Here is a 20539-nt window from a genome sequence, read left to right on the forward strand (position 1 = left end):
AAGAGAGGGAGAGGATGGCCGGTCACACCAAAGAACAAAAGAGGGAGAGAAAATAATAGAGGTTGTGTCTCATGAAGGCACCCCTACCCCTTCTTTTATATTCTTTGGCTTAGGCAAATTAGGAAATTTATTTACAATAAAATTTCCTTAATTTCCTTGACATGATTTATTTGATAAAAATAAAATAAAATTTCCCAAATAAACTCTAATGGCCGGCCACATCAAGAGGAAGCAAATTGGACAAGTTTCAATCAACAATTAAAACTTTCCTTATTTGTTTACCGGAAATTTTAAAAATAAAATTTCTCTTTAAAAATCTCTTCATGGTTAATAAAAGGAAATTTCTATAATTTTAATTTTATTAACATGTGAATAATTTTAAAGAGAAAAATAAAGCATCTCTCCAATCTACAAATAAGGAAAGAGATCTAATCTCTTTCTTTAATCTTTTGTAGATCTTTTACAAGAGAGATATTTTAATTTTAATTCTCTTTAAATTATATCTTCCACATAATAATAAAAACTAAAATTAAATTTCTTTTTTTATTTTAATTTGGCCGGCCCTACTAGCTTGGGTTCAAGCTAGGGCCGGCCTTAGGCCGGCCCTAGCTTGTTCCCAAGCTAGCTTGGCCGGCCCCTATTGGGTGGGTATATAAGGTGGGTATAGGTGGGTATAGAACTCTATAAATAAGAGGCTACGATAGGGACCGAGAGGAGAAATTGGTTTTGGGCTCCCGATAAAATTAAGCATCCCGTGTTCGCCCCGAACACACAACTTAATTTTATCAATGATAATTCATTCCACTAGAGAACTATCATTGAACTACCGCACCAATCCCAAATTACATTTTTGGGCTCCTTCTTATTATGAGTGTGTTAGTCTCCCTGTGTTTAAGATATCGAATGTCCACTAATTAAGTGAGTTACTGACAACTCATTTAATTAATATCTAAGTCCAAGAGTAGTACCACTCAACCTTATCGTCATGTCGGACTAAGTCCACCTGCAGGGTTTAACATGACAATCCTTATGAGCTCCTCTTGAGGACATTATCAACCTAGTATCTCTAGGACACAGTTTCCTTCTATAATCAACAACACACACTATAAGTGATATCATTTCCCAATTTATCGGGCTTGTTGATTTATCAAACTAAATCTCACCCATTGATAAATTAAAGAAATTAATATCAAATATATGTGCTTGTTATTATATTAGGATTAAGAGCACACACTTCCATAATAACCGAGGTCTTTGTTTCTTTATAAAGTCAGTATAAAAGAAACGACCTCAAATGGTCCTACTCAATACACTCTGAGTGTACTAGTGTAATTATACAGTCAAGATAAACTGACACCTAATTACACTACGACCTTCTAATGGTTTGTTCCTTTCCATTTTGATCGTGAGCTACTGTTTATAATTTATAAGGTACTGATAATATCATCTTCTGTACGTGACACCACATACTATATTATCTACAATATAAATTAATTGAACAACTACAACTAAATGTAGAAAATTTGACCAAATGTGATTCTTTATTCATAATGAATGTTTACAAAGCTTAGGCTTTCAGTATACACTCCAACACATGGTTTATTACATAGTCCTTTTCTAAAAATCGGTCATTGATGCTAACAATGACCTTCTGATTTTTAAGACTATAAACCTACTTTCATTTCACTAGGATAACCCACAAACAAGTGAATTCCTGTCCAACTTATCATTGTCTCTCTTCTGCATATGTGCTGGACTACCCGAATCCGAATATGCTTCGAAATAGGCTTACGCCTATTCAGCAATTCTATATGAGTAGAGAGTTCTGACTTTAGAAGGTACTATATTCACTCCTGTTTCCAGAGTATATCCTTAAAATGATTTTGATAATATTCTTAATAACTCATCAATCTACTTATTTCCATAAGAGTCCTATACCTTCCTTTTCCTACACCATTCTGTTGGGGTGTACCAGGTGCAGTTAGTTGGGATTGAATCCCTACTTCTGATAAATGACTCCTAAATTCTCCCAAGAGCTACTTGCCACTACGATCTTACCGTAGTGTCTTGATACTTTTACTTTGTCGTTTCTCCACATTAGCATCGTATTCTTTGAACTAATCAAAGCACTTAGACTTGCGGCACATCAAGTAAATATATCCGTATCTCAAATAGTTGTCTATAAAATAGATGAAATATTTGAAACAACCTCTTGCATGGATGCTCATAGGATCACACAAATCAGAATGAACCAATTCCAATATATCTTTGATTCCTTACCCCTTAGACTTAAAAGCTTCTTGGTTATTTTTCCTTCCAAGTAAGACTCGTAGGTTGGAAAGATTTCCACTACTAATGAACCCAAAAGTTCATCAGCTACCAATGAATCCTACTCAAGTTAATATAACCTAGCCTTAGAAGCCAAAGATATAATTGGTTCATTTTCGAAGGTTACTTTCTCTTAAAGTTAGAAGATGTGTTACTAATTTCCATTTGTTGCATCGTGAGAGTTATTGGATTTATAAATTGCCAACCAACGTACCAGAACAGATAACTTCCCTCTTTTCCTTAATAACAACTTTGTTATTTAAAAGAGGCAGAATATCAAGTTCTTTGAATAGTTTAGAAACTGAAAACTAGTTCTTTCTAAACTTGGTGCGTAAAGACAATTACTCAAAAATCCATATTTTATTCTTATCAAAAGATAAACATCTCCCACTGCAACAGCTACCATTTTTACAGTAGTGCCCATGTAGACGGTGTTTTAATTTTCATTTAGTTTCCGGGTTTCCTGGAACCCTGCAATGAATTGCGGACATGATTAATGGCATCTGTATCTACACTCCAGGTTCTGGTAGATAACACCACTAAACATGTTTCAACTAATGAATTAAATACACCTATATTGTTCTTAGTTCTAAGAAGACAGTCTACCTTAATGTCCAAGTCCTATTTCCAATCATTACAATTGGGATTACTAAGTCTTTCTTATAGTATGACTACTAGGGGATTGACAAACATTTTAAATCCTAAGAATCACAAAAATATTTGGTCAAGATCAACTCCTTAAAATCTCCATGAATTTTGTGTATACAAAATCGAAGAGGAGATTTTATTCATTAATTTTATTATCTCGTCAACTTTACTTTATGACGAATAAAATTAATAGTTGATCTGTCTTTGATCAAATATTTGGTCAAAACTCTTTGAATTTAAAATAATATTGATTCCTCAAACAATATTATTTAAATTCACCAACACCTCAAACACCGTGAATTTTGCATGCCACGTTAGTGTGGACGTATACAAATTCATCATTTGTAAGAGGAGGGTTTTACCCATTGACTATCTGGTCAATATAACTTTTTGACAAATAAAATTACCTCAAACACCATGAATCTTGTATGCCACGTTAGTGTGGACGTATACAAATTCAAACATTTGTAAGAGGGGTTTATTAATTTTATTATATTGCCAATCTAGTTTTATGACAAATCAATAGTTGGTTTCCCTTTGGTCACACAAGTGATAGTAGTGACTCCGTTGGGGAGGATACTATTAAATGTGTCTAAGTGTATACCATTACTTGACACTAAGTCCATTAATAAGATTATGCCCCTTCCGTTAGGAAAGATCACACGCTCTTAATTAACTTCCTATAGTCATCCAAAATTGGAAGTCTGTTCTAGTGATCCACAAATAAGCTCATCCGTTATGGAGGAAGGCACTCAGAGCCAACGCGCAAGCTTGTTTGCATCACTTACAAACCAATACTGGAGACCATGGGATTTACTTAAAAATCTCTCTCCCACTTAGTTATTTATAAATGAGGAATTTTAACTATGATAGCCTACTAAATATGTAAACCAACATGCACACACAGCACAATATAAAAGCAATAAATAGAAAATCTAATTTTCAACTATTATGGCTTTTATCTCTAGTTGTCCTCCGTGTGTTGTCATCCCAAGCTGCTGCCATATTTGGCCACCGCCACCGGGTCTAGCTGTCGCATCCATCTTGCTCCTAGTTCCGCTGCGCCTCTGGTCCTTAGAAGGTTCCACGCTTTGCAAGATTCGATCCGCGACATAAATAGAATTTTACATTTTTGATCCTATATTCCATAAAAGGAATGTACATGTATCTAGATCAAAAATAAAATCCTAATAAAACTAAATACAGCTCCTGCTGTATTTTATAATACAATCATGCACACACATATAAATGCCCTTGACATGTCCAAGGGTCCAATCACACACATAATAACTAAAAGCCATAATAGTTGGATCCTGCATCCACAAAGTTACCACATCCTACTATTATCCTGCCTAAATTATGTATGACATGTGCATAATTAAACTAATACCAAATACATAGAAGCAAAACCCTAGCTCTGATACCAATTGTTGGTTGCTACTCGGAAAACCTAGAGGTTCCACTGTACAAAAATTTTGTACAAAGGTCTGAACCTTTTCCTAGCTACCATGTGTTCATTTAAATTAAATTTTGGATCGCCTGCGGAACTTAACATGTTTGATCCAAAACTTAATCTATTCATTCTTTTAGGTTTTGACTTGGGTCTCCTGCGAAACTTAACACGTTCGACCCAAATCGCCTTAAGTTATTAATTCCATTAAATATTAATTTCCATAATTGGTTCCCAGTACTGACGTGGCGAGGCACATGGCCTTCTTGGATATGGGAGCAACCACCACCGACTAGACAAAACCTTTTATAGAAAGCTAATATTTAATTTCCTAAAATAACTTTAGGTTAACCGAAAAGAACAATCAAATCACAAGGATAAATAAAATAAAAGAACACAACATCGAAAAATATATTCGAAATACTAGAACGTAAGCCTCTTGTATTTGGTATTATTTCCATAAATAACTAGTATGATGCGGAAAAGGAAAAACTACTAGTTATACCTTCTAGAAAGACCTCTTGATCTTCTATCGTATTCCTCTTCTAACCTCGGACGTTGTGTGGGCAACGATCTTCCGAGATGAGAAACCACCAACCACCTTCTTCTCCTCCTAGCTAGGTTCGGCCACAAAAAGCTTAACCAAGGATGAAGAACAAAACACCAACCAAGCTCCAAGAGATGCTAGCTTTCTCTCCTTCTTCTTCTTCTTCTTCTCCAAGTAGTATCCGGCCGCCACAAGAGCTCCAAGCCTTTGAGAGTTTCGGCCACCACAAAGAGGAAGAGAGGAAGAGGATGGCCGGCCACTCCAAGGAATAAAAGAGGGAGAGAAAATAATAGAGGTTGTATCTCATGAAGACACTCTCACCCCTTCTTTTATATTCCTTGGCCTAGGCAAATTAGGAAATTTAATTACAATAAAATTTCCTTAATTCCCTTGACATGATTTAATTGAGAAAAATAAAATAAATTTCCCCAATTAATCTCTAATGGACGGCCATATCAAAAGAGGTAAATTAGACAAGTTTTAATCAACAATTAAAACTTCCTAATTTGTTTCCGAAAATTTTAAAAATTAAAATTTCTCTTTAAAAATCTATTCATGGTTGATAAAAAGAAATTTCTATAATTTTAATTTTATCAACATGTGGATAATTTTAAAGAGAAAATAAAATATCTCACCAATCTACAAATAAGGAAAGAGATCTAATATCTTTCTTTAATCTTTTATAGATCTTTTACAAGAGAGATATTTTAATTTTAATTCTCTTTAATAAATTATTTCTTCCACATAATAAAAATTAAAATTAAATTTCTTTTTTAATTTAATTTGGCCGGCCCCCACTAGCTAGGGTCGGCCACCCAATCTTATACCTAGGCCGGCCCTAGCTTGGTTCCCAAGCTAGCTTGGCCGACCCCCTATTGGTGGGTATAGAAGGTGGGTATAGGTGGGTATAGTACTCTATAAATAAGAGGCTACGATAGGGACCGAGAGGAGGAATTGGTTTTGGTCTCCCGATAAAATTAAGTATCCCGTGTTCGCCCCGAACACACAACTTAATTTTATCAATAATAACTCATTCCACTAGAGAACTATTATTGAACTACCGCACCAATCCCAAATTACATTTTTGGGCTCCTTCTTATTATGAGTGTGTTAGTCTCCCTGTGTTTAAGATATCGAATGTCCACTAATTAAGTGAGTTACTGACAACTCATTTAATTAATATCTTAGTCCAAGAGTAGTACCACTCAACCTTATCGTCATGTCGGACTAAGTCCACCTGCAGGGTTTAACATGACAATCCTTATGAGCTCCTCTTGGGGACATTATCAACATAGTATCTCTAGGACACAGTTTCCTTCTATAATCAACAATACACACTATAAGTGATACAATTTCCCAACTTATCGGGCTTATTGATTCATCGAACTAAATCTCACCCATTGATAAATTAAAGAAATAAATATCAAATATATGTGCTTGTTATTATATCAGGATTAAGAGCACACACTTCCATAATAATCGAGGTCTTTGTTTCTTTATAAAATCAGTATAAAAGAAATGACCTCAAATGGTCCTACTCAGTACACTCTAAGTGTACTAGTGTAATTATACAGTCAAAATAAACTGATACCTAATTACACTACGACCTTCTAATGGTTTGTTCCTTTCCATTTTGGTCGTGAGCTACTGTTTATAATTTATAAGGTACTGATAACATTATCTTCTGCATGTGGCACCACATACTATGTTATCTACAGTATAAATTAATTGAACAACTACAACTAAATGTAGACAATTTGACCAAATGTGATTCTTTATTCATAATGAATGTTTACAAAGCTTAGGCTTTCAGTATACACTCCAACAGGGCACGGGTCGTGAAAGAGGAATCCATGTCCGTAATTTTTTTGTGTGAGGTGGACTAAGGTGGACGTGGCCACGCAAGGTGCCAACTTAGTCGCAATGAGTTTTCGCTGAGGAGATTCACTGCGAGAATCATAACTCTTAAAATTTTAATTTTTACAGACTTTGAAGTCCATCAATCAATTTCGACCAAAATCAGTTGATTGACCAAACTACATCGAATCGACATGGGGTCATGTCCTATGTGTTTGGGCATGTCTCTTGAACATGAAAATGTCCATTAACATCATTACGATACATCATATTGAGAGCAATAATTTTTTAAACACGATTCAACTACGAGAAATGAGGTTTGTAGGCTTAATATCAATGAAATGTAGATGACGATCATTGAAAAGTACCATATTTGAGATTCTTGATCCCTCCCCTTCTTAATATATTAAAATTTTAATTTTTAGAGTCTCTAAAGTCCATCAGTAAGTTTTGACCAAAACTGATTGATGGATCAAACTACATCAAATAGACATAGGGTTAAATCCTATGTGTTCGAGCTTGTCTCCTGAATTTCTAAATGCACTCTAACATCATTATAATAGATTATATTGAGTCATTGAGAGCAACTATCTTTTGAACTTGATTTGACCATCAAAAATGAGGTTTGTAGGCTCAATATAAATGAAATGTAAATGATGATTACTTAACCACACCATATTTGAGATCCTTGATCCCTCCCTTTTCTTAATATAATAAAATTTTAATTTTTACAGTCTCTAAAGTCCATCAGTTGGTTTTAACCAAAATCGGATGATGGACCAAACTACATCGGATGAACATGGGGGCAGGTCCTATGTGTTCAGGTTTGTCTCTTGAATGTGAAAATGCCCATTAACATCATTATGATACATCGTATTGAGATAAATGATTTTTTGAACATGATTCGACCATGAGAAATGATGTTTGTAGGCTCAATATACATGAAATGTAGACAATGCTCATTGAAAAACATTATATTTGAGATCCTTGATTCCTCCCATTTCTTAATATATTAAAATTTTAATTTTTAGAGTTTCTAAAGTCCATCAACTGGTTTTAATCAAAATTGATTGATGTACCAAACTACATCGGATAGACATGGGATCAAGTCCTATGTGTTCATGCTTGTCTCCTGAATGTTTAAATGCTCTCTAACATCGTTATGATCGATCATATTGAGAGCAATGATTTTTAAACACAATTCAGCCATGAGAAATAAGGTTTGTAGGCTCAATATAAATGAAATGTAGATGATGATCACTTAACTACACCATATTTGAGATCCTTGACTCCTCCCTTTCTTAATATATTAAAATTTTAATTTTTACAGTCTCTAAGGTCCATCAGCCAATTTTGACCAAAATTTGTTGATGGGCCAAACTACATCGGATCACACATGGGGTCAAGTTTTATGTGCTCAGGCTTGTCTCCTGAATGTCTAATGCCCTCTAAAATCATTATGATACATCGTATTGAGAGTAGTGGTTTTTTGAACATGATTCGGCCACGAGAAACGATATCATTTCATCAGTCGTCTGATACTTATATCAGTCGAATTAATCAGGGTATCAATTCGACTGGGAAGTTATTAGGAAGGGAACAAAGAATAATCGATTCGATTGATATGAAAAATCAATCGACTGGGCCAGTTTCTAAAGTAATCAAAGATGAATCGATTCAACTGATATGAAAAATCAGTGGACTGGTTCCGTTTCTGAAGTAAACACATACGAAATGATTTGACTAATATGAAATATTAGTCAACAAGTTTCATTTCTGAAGTAAACAGATACGAATCGATTCAACTGATATAAGGATTCAGTCGACTGGCGAAGTTCTGACAGAGAAATCAATTCGACTGATATCACCATCGATTCGACAAATGATGTCTCAAGCTCAATATAAATGATACATCGATGATGATCATTTAAGTTCCTTGATCTCTCCTCATTATTAAGATATTAAATTCATAATTTTTAGAGTTGTTAAGGTTTATTAGCCAGTTTTGATCAAAATTGACTGATGGACCAAAGTGTTGGAACCCCAAGGTTGTTTTGGTGTGATTAACAAGTTAAGTTAGGTCCTGTGTGTTTCTAACATTGTGTCTAAGTGTGCAGTAGCTTAGGAGCACAGGTAGTCGAGCGGAAGACGCAGCTAGCAAGAAGGACGGCAGTCCGAGGGACGAGGTGCTGCGGAAGAGTACACCGACGGACGAGAAGGAAGCGTGCGGTGGTTCCGAGGGACGAAAGCCGGAGCGGAAGATTGCTCGGGGAGCAAGAGACGCAGCTAGCGAGAAGGACGGCACGCGGTGCGTACAAGGGACGAAGACTGCGGATGAGTACACCGGCGGACGAGAAGGAAACACACGGCGATTCCGAGGGACGAGAAGCCCGCTCGAGAAGACCGGAACTTGGGTTCGGGTGAGCCCTTTTCCGGATGGCAGAGATCACCCAAGCGAGCGGATCCGGAGGAGAAGAATCGCACCGAGGCGGGACTAAACCAGAGAAGAGGTCTCGGATGAAAAAGTCAACGTTTGTTGACTTTGGGCTCCGGGGCGTCCGGACCGTGAAGTTTGACCAGATTGAGTCAATCTCGATCTGGACGTTGGGGGATAAAGTTTTATCCCCCCCAGGGCACCCGGAACCCTTCCAGGCGCCCCGGCCAAGGCTATAAATGTAGCCTTGGTCCAGAAGCTTTTTCAACGAACTCTGAATTGTAATTCCAACGCTTGTAAGCTTTAGTCTAGAGTTGAGCTTCTGTTTTCTGCACTTCAACGTTGTACGAGGCTTCTATGCCAGAAGGAGTTTTAAAGTGAGCTTAATCTTCATTGGATTAACAACCACATCGGTTGTAACCAAGTAAACCTTTTGTGTCTCGTCTTTTTAATGCTTTATTTATGCAAGTGTTAGTTTAAAGAGTTCGAGAAGGGTTGTTGTGTTTTTTATTTTACAGGACTATCCAACAACCCCCTTATAGCTGGCCGCAACGGTCCTACAAGTGGTATCAAAGCCGAGACACCTCAGAAGGACTAACCACCGTCTGAAGCAACAAAATGATGGTCACAGCTAGCGACTACCCACCAGCATTCGAGGGGGAGTTTTCTTCCTGGAAGCAAAGAATGGAGGTATACCTAAACTCAGATATTGGTATTTTTCTAATAATGAAAATAGGTTATGAAGCACCAAAGAACACGAACGGAGAAAAAATCGACATACGCCTCTGGAACGAGAAGCAACGTGACGAGTCCATGGCAAATGCTCGGGCAGAGTTTCACATTCTAAGCGCAATACCAACTAAAGATTTCGACAGAGTCGGAGAGTACAAAAGCGCGAAAGAACTTTGGGAAAAGTTCTTAAAGTTCTACGAAGAACCGGTTGAAGCCGTCTCCTCAATAGACATCGAGTCGTCATTAGAAGAATCCGAGACGGAAGAAATTACCAAGACAGCCCCAACAAACTCAATGGTCGAATTCCATCCCGAAGCCACAGAAAGCCCATCCCGGATGAGCAATGATAAAGGGAGAGAGACTTCGAAAGAAAGCAACTCGACAGGGGGAGAATCAACTATCGAAAAGGTAAGTCAGGTATGGACTCGAACTTCTGATCAATTGGTTCAATCAATTGAAAAATTGTCTGAAGAATTTTTCGAATCAGAAATTGAATCTTCGAAAAAGTTTTTTAGATTAAGAAATCTATTATTAATAGACTCCTGCAAATTAGAATTTTTGTTAAAAAATTCCTGCAAACTACAAAATATTTTTTCGAACAAATCTTGCACATTGCCGAAAGAATTTTTTATATCGCCGAAAAAAATTTTCGGATTAAAAAATCTTTTGTCAAACGAATCTTGTAAAACAGAAAAATTGCCGAAAGATTTTTTACCTATTATTTTGCTGAAAGAATGTCGTCAAATAAAAGTATTGTCAAAAGAGTCTTGCAAGTTACAAAATATTTTGTCAAACGAATCTTGTAAACTTGAAACATGTTTGAAAGACCTTTTACCAAATACTTCGTCAAAAGAATTTTCTACATGTTCAATATTATTTACTTTAAATCTGAAAAAGTGTGATTTAATAAGTTATGATATATTAAAATAGAAATTTAAAACTTTCTGGTAAAAGCATTAGAACTATAAAATAAAAATAAATAATTTAGAAAAATTATCAAAAAGTCATTTTTGCTTAAGTTAAAAAGCTTTTTCTGAAATTAGAAATTTCTGCTTAAATGACTTAGAAAATTTATCAGTTTTTTCTTAAGTCATTTCGGTTTAAATTACTAAGAAAATCTTCAAAAGTTTCTTAAAATTTTACTGAGAATTTTTTTAAGACTGTTTCTGTGAAAATTTTTGCGAAACTTAAACTTGTGTTACTTAAGTTTTATTGATGCAATACTTAGAAATTTAACAACAGGTCTCTTAGAAATTTTGTTAAATTGAAATCAGTTTCAAAATTTTCTAAGTTTTTAACCCTTAGAGTATTTTTCTTGGAACCCCATTTTTTTGTGATCAAAGGGGGAAAAGGGAAAGTATAAGTCTAGGGGGAGGTAGATAGATTTAATTTTTTCTATCTTTTTGTACTTAAATTACAAGTTAAGTTAATTTACTTAATTTTATGTCTATTTTAACCTTAGCTTAACTTGGGTTGATCACACCAAAAAGGGGGAGATTGTTGGAACCCCAAGGTTGTTTTGGTGTGATCAACAAGTTAAGTTAGGTCCTGTGTGTTTCTAACTTTGTGTCTAAGTGTGCAGGAGCTTAGGAGCACAGGTAGTCGAGCGGAAGACGCAGCTAGCGAGAAGGACGGCAGTCCGAGGGACGACGTACTGTAGAAGAGTACACCGGCGGACGAGAAGGAAGAGTGCGGTGGTTCCGAGGGACGAAAGCCGGAGCGGAAGATTGCTCGGGGAGCAAGAGACGCAGCTAGCGAGAAGGACGGCACGCAGTGTGTCCGAGGGACGAAGACTGCGGATGAGTACGCCGGCGGACGAGAAGAAAACACGGGGCGATTCCGAGGGACGAGAAGCCGGAGGGAAGCTCACTCGAGAAGACCAGAACTTGGGTTCGGGTGAACCCTTTTCTGGATGGCAGAGATCGCCCAAGCGAGCGGATCCGGAGGAGAAGAACCGGACCGAGGCGGGACTGAACCAGAGAAGAGGTCCTGGACTAAAAAGTCAACATCTGTTGACTTTGGGCTCCGAGGCGCCCGGAGCAGTCCGGGGCGCCCGGAGCCCTCCAGGGTGCCCGGAACCCCTCCGGGCGCCCGGACCTTGAAGTTTGACCAGATTGAGTCAATCTCGATCTGGACATTGGGGGATAAAGTTTTATCCCCCAGGGCACCCGGAACCCTTCCAGGCGCCCCGGCCAAGGCTATAAATATAGCCTTGGTCTAGAAACTTTTTCAACGAACTTTGAATTGTAATTCCAACGCTTGTAAGCTTTAGTCTAGAGTTGAGCTTCTGTTTTCTGCACTTCAACGTTGTACGAGGCTTCTCCGCCAGAAGGAGTTTTTAAGTGAGCTTAATCTTCCTTGGATTAACAACCACATCGGTTGTAACCAAGTAAACCTTTTGTGTCTCGTCTTTTTAATGCTTTATTTATTTGCTCTACTTTATTTATGCAAGTGTTAGTTTAAAGAGTTCGAGAAGGGTTGTTGTATTTTTTATTTTACAGGACTATCCAACAACCCCCTTCTAGCCGGTCACAACGGTCCCACACAAAAGACATCAGATTGACATAGGACCAGTTCCTATGTTCTCGGGTTAATGCCCTAAATGTACCCATGCCTCAAACAACATTACAATACACCATATCGAGAACAATAATTTTATGAGCACTACTTTACATAACTTTTAATTTTTACACAATACTTTACACAATCCAATACAAAAATAATTTAGAACAACAACAAAATAATTTTACAAAATCCAATAACAATCCATTAGATTGTCCAAGTGGTGAATGTCTATCATCCATTTTTAGACATTGCATCAAAAATATTCTAATTGCACATACCAACACTCACAATTTATCTTTACATAAAAGAACATATGAATATAGAAACATAATATAGACAACATTATATTGAGATATTTAAATGTATTTAGCAAAATATGCATATGAATATATTTAGCAAAATACACTTATATGTCCATTCATTACATTGATAAGCTTGTGTCCCAAATACATACAAAAGATGAGCATTATCACAAAAGAACATCAATACATGTATCAACTTGCTGGAGGCATTTTACACATTATTTTTTTATGATCCAATTGTTTGCGCCTACTATAATTGTTTATACATTTTCCCGTGTGTTTGGACGGGATCCTCACCTTCTTCCTTCTTCCAAGTTGCACAAGGCAATTAGTGGTAAAACAATACATTCTTGTCCATCTATTGGCCAATATTGTTTACTTCTACATGGATAGATATGATCCATGTAAGCACTTTTCCAAGTTTCAAATAAAAAATAATGCTCACAATACTTATACAGATCCATGTTCCTGTATAAACACACTGCCATAACGTGTGAGCAAGGAAGCCCTGAAATCTAAAACTCACCGCAATCACATTTACAAAACTCCATGCCAACTATATAGGATGATGATGAAGTTTGTACCTCTATTTCTATTCTGGTATGTGGATAAACCGTGAAGTACCCAATTTTTTGTCTCCTAGTGTCAATCTCCTTCATAGCTAATGGTGTCACTACTAATGCAAAATTAGCCACTTACTCCCTACGGTTATAAAATCATTGAGCAACCTTTCTCCTTGTGTTGTTTATTAGTACTATAATTGGGAGTTCTCGAATTTTCTTGAACAATGCATTCATGCTTTCAGAATAATTCGTTGTTAACATTGAGTACCTTCTACCAAGGAAATGTGCATTTGCCCGTTTTGTAGGTTCTATATTTTGAAGCTTTTATAAACATCTACATGTGTCTCTGGCATAGTCTGCATGATTTGATCAGATTATGAAATTGTATTTTCTCTAGATGCAACCTAAAACAATCCTAATCGAGGTCTATCATGAGTATCTGTAACCATATTACAAGATAGGTGATGACAACATAATCCATGGTAAGCAGTAGGGTAAACTCTACTCTTTGTATATAATATTCCACGATGTTTATCGGATATAATTGCCATATTTGATGAATCAACTGTAAGAAATATCTTTAAATGATTTAAAATCACTCTCATATAGAGTCACACTCAATCTCAGCAATTGTAAAGCCAACTAGAAGCAAATTCCCATTACCATCTACTATTGTGATCATTAATAATACACCAGGATACTTGTCCCTTAGGTGTGTTGTATCAGTTCCAATTAATTTATAAAAATATGTTCAAAAAACTCTTCTACATACACCAAAAGTCCAAAAACAACGTTCAAATTTATCACTATTTCTTTTCAATGCAACGTACGTATCTAGGTCTCTATATTTTAGCTCACAAAATAGTTTAGGGAGATCACCATAATCCTTATCAAAATCACCTACCACCTTATTTATAGCTTTTACACATGCATAATATACCTTTTGATATGATATATTCACTCCAAATCGTGATTTCATCTCATTCTGAATATTTATGGGTTTATAGTCTTCTGATGCCAAAAAATGGCTTTCAACCTGATAAGCTATAAATAAAGATGTGCATGCAAGATGATCAGCTATTGTCATACTAAGACCACACTAATGATGCTCTAAATATTTTGTAACCATGAACTCAATATGTCGCCTTGCAATAATTGTCCATGTGCAATTTTCTTCATCACAGATTGCTTTAACTCTATTCTTCCCGGTGTCCTTTATTTTGTATGTGAAGCGTCTGTTTATAGTATATTTAGCAAGTGCATCTTTAAAATATTTTTACATTGCATATACCTACAATAAGAATTTATATATGTTTATGTTAGTACTATTGAAATTGAGTTGAGTTAATGTTATGAAAGTTAAAAAAAAAATGTTACTTGACCAACACAAAATTTCTCAACAAACTCATTTACTTCTTTCATTAGCAATGGAACAAGTCTTGTGTTCATTTCATATGCATCTTCAGCTAATGGAAACTACTTTTCAAGGTCGCTATATTCGTTAAAGTTGACTGACTAATCTAATAATATTGCATATCATTTGCTAAGAATTCATCCTCGGAGACATCCCTTTCAATTTCTTCTTCCATTCTATTGTCATTATTTTCTTGTTCAATTCACGTATCTTCAAAGAGTTCTTCCAATACTATATTCGTATGTACTGGGTCATTCTCAATACTAGGAGCTTATTTATTCAAATTTAAGTTGTAATTAATAATCTCTCCAATATGAATCATAATACTAGAGAAAGTTGAAGGTGTCATATTGTCAATACTTATATTTATATATATTTGGAGTAATACTTATATTTGGGTTCTCTGATTGTGATTCCACAGTCTGTATCATAACTGAGGTACTTCGTCAGAAATTAGATCATCCCTTCATTGATACAATAAAAAAATAATTATATTGTGAAAAAAAATTGTATCAACATTGTAAATTTTTTAAAAACACAATAGTCAGATGGAGGAAATGGAAAGATCATAATATTAGCTTTATTATAATACCTTTTGGGATTTTTCTTTTTTTAGAAAGAATTAACTTTTAGAATAAAAACCACTAGGTTTTAGATCCATAAGATAAATGTTAACACTAATAAGAAAAAAAAATATCTATAAAATTTGTAATGTTAATCTTCATACAAATTTATAAATTAAATAGTGAAAAAAAAAATCTAAAATCTAGTGGAAGAAAACATACATGTCTCTAATCAGAGTGAAAAGCTTTGGCCACAGTAGAGTGGTTTTAGAAACGACTGGTGCTTTGGAGTTTTTCTGAATTGCTTGATTTTTGGAGTAGTGAGTCGACATCGAGAGTTTTAGAATTGATCGGACAGTAATCGACATCAAATCAAATCTCATACTTCAAATTTAAAGATGTTTCGCTCAGCCGAAAGATTTGAGCAATGACCAACAAAAGAACAGAGCCGGTTAGGACATCGATGGTCAGGAGGGGATGTTCGTTCGTCTTCATTGACTTGTCATTGAAAACCGTAGGAAACTTGCCTTATATGGTCGAAAAAAGGCGCGTCGCAGACGGTCATAATAAGGTTTAGGTTTCCTCTCCGCCTTTTTGAAGGACCAAGCCACACCGTTGCCAGAAGAGAATTTTGCTTTGGACGGACACCGGGAAGAAAATGAGCATGGTTTGGATACACATACTTGTTCGGAAGGACGCCACTGCCACGAGGAATACATGGAAGGGTAATATCAGCATAACATACATAATTTAATCAGTTATAAAGTACCCTACTTGAAAATGAGTATTTGATAAACTTAATTATGGGTTCGGTAAAAACCTAATGCAATCTATGTTATTTATTATTATTAATATTATTAATAATTTAATTAATTGGGCGAAGGCCGACTGCGATCTATAACCGAATCATGGATGCTTCGCGACCTTTTGCTCCTCCCACCGCCGCCGTTTCTCCGTCCCATGTCTCTCCTCCCCCGCCTCCGCATAGGCGTCCCCTTTACGTTCGGCCCTAGCCGCCGCGCTCTCACCGTCCTTGCCACCGCCGCCTGGCAGGGAGCAGCCACTTGGACCCCGGCGCCCATCAGCCTCGTCGCGCCTGCCGACGCTGACGCCACCCTCTTCCACGTCGCGGTCGACGTCTCCGACTCCCCCGATCTCGCCTTCTCCTTCACCTCCCCGGGCCAGTACCTCCAGCTCCGCGTTCCTGACGCTAAAAAGCCGGTCTTTCTCGCCATCGCGTCACCGCCCTACTTTGCTGTCTCTCGTGGCGAGTTCCAGTTTCTCGTGAAGAGGTTCCCCGGGTCCACCGCCGATCTTTTATGTGGACTTGAGAGGGGCGATGTCGTCGAGCTGAGTGAAGTCATGGGTAGGGGATTTCCAATAGAGCGCATCTCATCCCCTGACGCCTTCCCCACCGTCCTCATATTTGCCACCGGATCTGGAATTAGGTAGGCTTCCATGTTGTAATTATGATCACTCTTTTTTTTTATCTGTATAAATTTGACGTAATTTTCTTGAGACGCTGATGTTTGAGGTGAAAATCCTTTGTCCGCGAATCTGTTTTTTTAAACAGAAGCAGGATTTGGTTGTACTGGTACATTTCCTTGCCCAAATTTTGGCACCAAAATAGAACAAAAGCCTCGTTTGTGCAATATCCAACATAATTGGTCTCAACAACTAAATTGTTTAATTTTTTTTGCTGCAAAAGAGGACCATTTTCCTTTGCTGACTGTGTGACCATACGGTTAATTTATTTAATTCTGTCAAGATCCTGGAGAATAAAAATATATTTCTTTTATTATCATTTTAGTTGACATAGTTCTTATTGAAGTTGTAAATAGATTCCTGAATCCTGGTTATTTGAGTCTTGAGGAGCTTCTTGTTTTGCTGTTTACTGAATAACGATGCTAGTGAAGATAATGTTGACTGGAGACAGACAACTGCTACTGAAGTTGAACTAGTTTTGTCTGTGAGTTTCACTAGAGTAATGTCAATGAATAATGAAATTGAAGCACCTAGGTCAAATGAAGCTACTTTGGGTCTATGCTAATTGGATTTTCATATATTCCCAACTTAATTTAGATGGAATAGACTGAGCACTCATTTCAATTGACTACTGATTTGTGCTTCTTAGGCCAACATTCCTTCAATCAGTCAAAGCATCAGATCCATGATCTTTAGTATTCCTATTTTACAAAGATTTGTTTTCCGGGTAGCACCATCTCTCTCTAAGTTTTCTTGTTATTCTTGTTATTTTCACAATTAGTATTTGCTTCATACTAGCAAATAAAAGGAAAACTAATCATCTCTCCCTTTATTTTACTTACAAGCAAATAGGCTTTTCAGTTTCAATAGATCATTTGTTTGTGTGATAGAGGATGTCAAGTTTAACTATGTTATCTTATGAGGCCTCGCAGGATCGATTGTCATACTACTTCATTATAATGATTACGACACAAAATGATCCAACATGACATGAGTATGATGACATCAACACTCTGTTATGTAAATTTGTATTTTTAGAAAATTTAACTAATTTTCTTTAAATTGAATTTGATCATTTTCATTATCTACATTATACAAATTACTTTTTGTAGAAATTTTAACTTATCATGTGTTGCTTTGCCTCGGTCAATATTGAAACGAAATAACAGTACATGATCATAACACAATAATATAAGTTGTTAGCCTTAATTATTCTCACATTTTTTTCCTTATTTGTCATTTTTCAACGTGCTGAAGATATCATTCATAGTATAAAGGTTAGATGCGTAAAATAGAAAGGAAAATGTCAGGTGCAATTGACCAAATGTTTTTCTGGTTGCTTGGTGTATTCCTTCTCTAGGACAGACAGTGTCCAACCTTCCTTGGTGGGTGCAATGGTTATATTCACCCAAATTAGTAGGTAAAAAGTGTTGGCTAGACATATAAAAATTTAAACATTCTTTTTTAAAAAAAGTGAGATTAGTGGGAGATAAAATAGAAATGTCATAATTCCAAGTGGTTAGTAGATGACAGAATATTATAAGAATAAATTATGTTGCCATAAAATAAGAGAAAATAGATTTCATAGTTTGATAAGATGAATCAATTATATTAGTTGTAGGTATTCAGGAGTCAAACTCTCCTCATTATTATAAAATATATATGTGTGTGTGTGATTATTTTCTCATTACGAAGTTCTTTACTTTATTTGTTCAATCATTATCTTGATAAGGATTTTCTATGACACCGATCAGAAACAATTCTGGTGGACAGTAAAGGTTGCCACCTTTGTCTGTAGAAATCTGCATAGATGCTATAATATGTTACCATCTTATGTCAATAATTTAGCAAGTTTGAATTGTTTGTTGATGTCTTTATCTTATTTGAACCATTGGTGACAGTCCCATCCGTTCACTTATCGAGTCATGTTTCAATACAAATGAAAGATCAGATGTGAGACTTTACTATGGCATTAGAAACCTTCAGAGGATGGCTTATCAGGTCTGAATTATGAGTTCCATTGTTCAACCTAGGCTTCTCTTATTGAAGAAATTGAATATGATTCTTTTTTTGCTTTTCTATAGGACAGGTTCAAGGATTGGGAATCAAGTGGAGTTAAAATAATACCTGTTTTATCACAACCTGATGAAAGATGGAGTGGTGAAAGAGGATATGTACAGGTAACTCATAGAACCTATTAGTTTATTCTTTATGAATTATTTACTTTGTGCCAACATTTTCTTGTGACATTTTGCAGGCAGCTTTTTCAAGAGATAAAAGGATACTAAATCCTTTGTCAACTGGCGCTGTACTTTGTGGGCACAGACAAATGGCAGAGGTATGATTTTCTGAGATACTATCAAATTCATAGGCAAAATGATCCTAATAATTGTTAATTGTGTGTGAATATGATTGATGTAATTATAATGGGGTTGGTGTTGCAAGTTTATTTACAGGGGAAGGTGTCAAATCTATGGGAGGTGGATGAATTTCTTATTATATATTTTTGTATTGATTTTATGCATCAATGTTTTATTCATTTATAATTTAATTTAATAATTTCCTATTTTCATTACATCATATTATTTTTTAAAAAAAAAAAATTATGTTGATTCAGCTATAAATACTTTATAAATGCACAGTATAGAAATTTTCTTTTTTAAATGAATTGATTGGTCTTTGTTTCATCCACTTGTCTTTTGAAATATTACTTGACAGATTTTTAGCTAGTTCATACCAAGAAATAGGCTGCTTAGTGCAATTGTTTCTACCCAATTTTAGTATTCCATCACATGGAGTGTCAACAGATTTATTTGTCGTGCAGTTTCTTAATGTAATTTTACATTTAGCCATTCAATTTAGGCCAAGCTTAAGATAAGGATGTTCTCTTGGATAAATTTAAGATGCTACATGACATCAGACTTGCGGCCAAAGCTATCTCGACTTCATTAAAGAAATTAAATTGTCTAGAATACACATTCTATTGTGGACCTGTTTACTTGAAGATTATATTGTCTATGGATTGTGTTATCAATGCTATCTGATATACTAGATGAAGCCGAGCTTCTGAACAAACTTCCTTTCAACTAATGCCTTTACTTCAAGCTTTTCTTGATTACTTTTCTATACAAAACACAGGTCAGAACTTGATGTCTCTGCATACATTTGTTCTTTATGTAGGATGTTACATCGGAGCTCGTCGCTAGTGGTGTATCAAACGAAAAAATCTTGATGAACATCTAACCTCTTTCTTTTTTGTTGTTGTAGCGTAAGCACATGATCAACTGTATTCTTTTGATATCAGATGCTGTGATCGTCTGATTGAACATGAAGTAGAAAATAAGTTATTACAATTTTTCCCACCTCATTACATGTATCAAATCGATGGTTCCTCATTGCCGGGGACATGTACTGAATGATTATAGAAGTTTCTTTTGTCAATCATAATCTGTCAGCTCGGGAAAAAAAAAGACATTCTTGTGCAAGGATGAATGATAATATTGAATTTCCACTACAGTTTATTACACCCATATTGTTGATTTAATTAATACCAACTCAATTTTGAAAATTATCAAATGCCGTTCTACATTCTTCGCACTTTACTCTGGACAATGTATAAATATGTTCTTAATTATATCTGATCTTATTTGG

At 35.8% G+C, this 20539-nt stretch overlaps 1 protein-coding gene across 1 annotated transcript; it reads left to right on the plus strand.

The window, feature by feature from the left end:
• The first annotated feature begins 16267 nt into the window (after positions 1-16267).
• LOC122021694 (fruit protein pKIWI502-like) lies at positions 16268-20329 on the plus strand. Its single transcript, XM_042579848.1, has 5 exons — positions 16268-16851; positions 18790-18889; positions 18973-19068; positions 19146-19226; positions 20069-20329. Exons 1-5 carry the CDS (start codon positions 16316-16318, stop codon positions 20129-20131), a joined length of 876 nt encoding a protein of 291 aa, XP_042435782.1. The 5' UTR covers positions 16268-16315; the 3' UTR covers positions 20132-20329.
• The last annotated feature ends 210 nt before the right edge of the window (positions 20330-20539 follow it).

This window comes from Zingiber officinale, chromosome 9A (assembly GCF_018446385.1).
Source record: "Zingiber officinale cultivar Zhangliang chromosome 9A, Zo_v1.1, whole genome shotgun sequence".
Classification (NCBI taxonomy): Eukaryota; Viridiplantae; Streptophyta; class Magnoliopsida; order Zingiberales; family Zingiberaceae; genus Zingiber; species Zingiber officinale.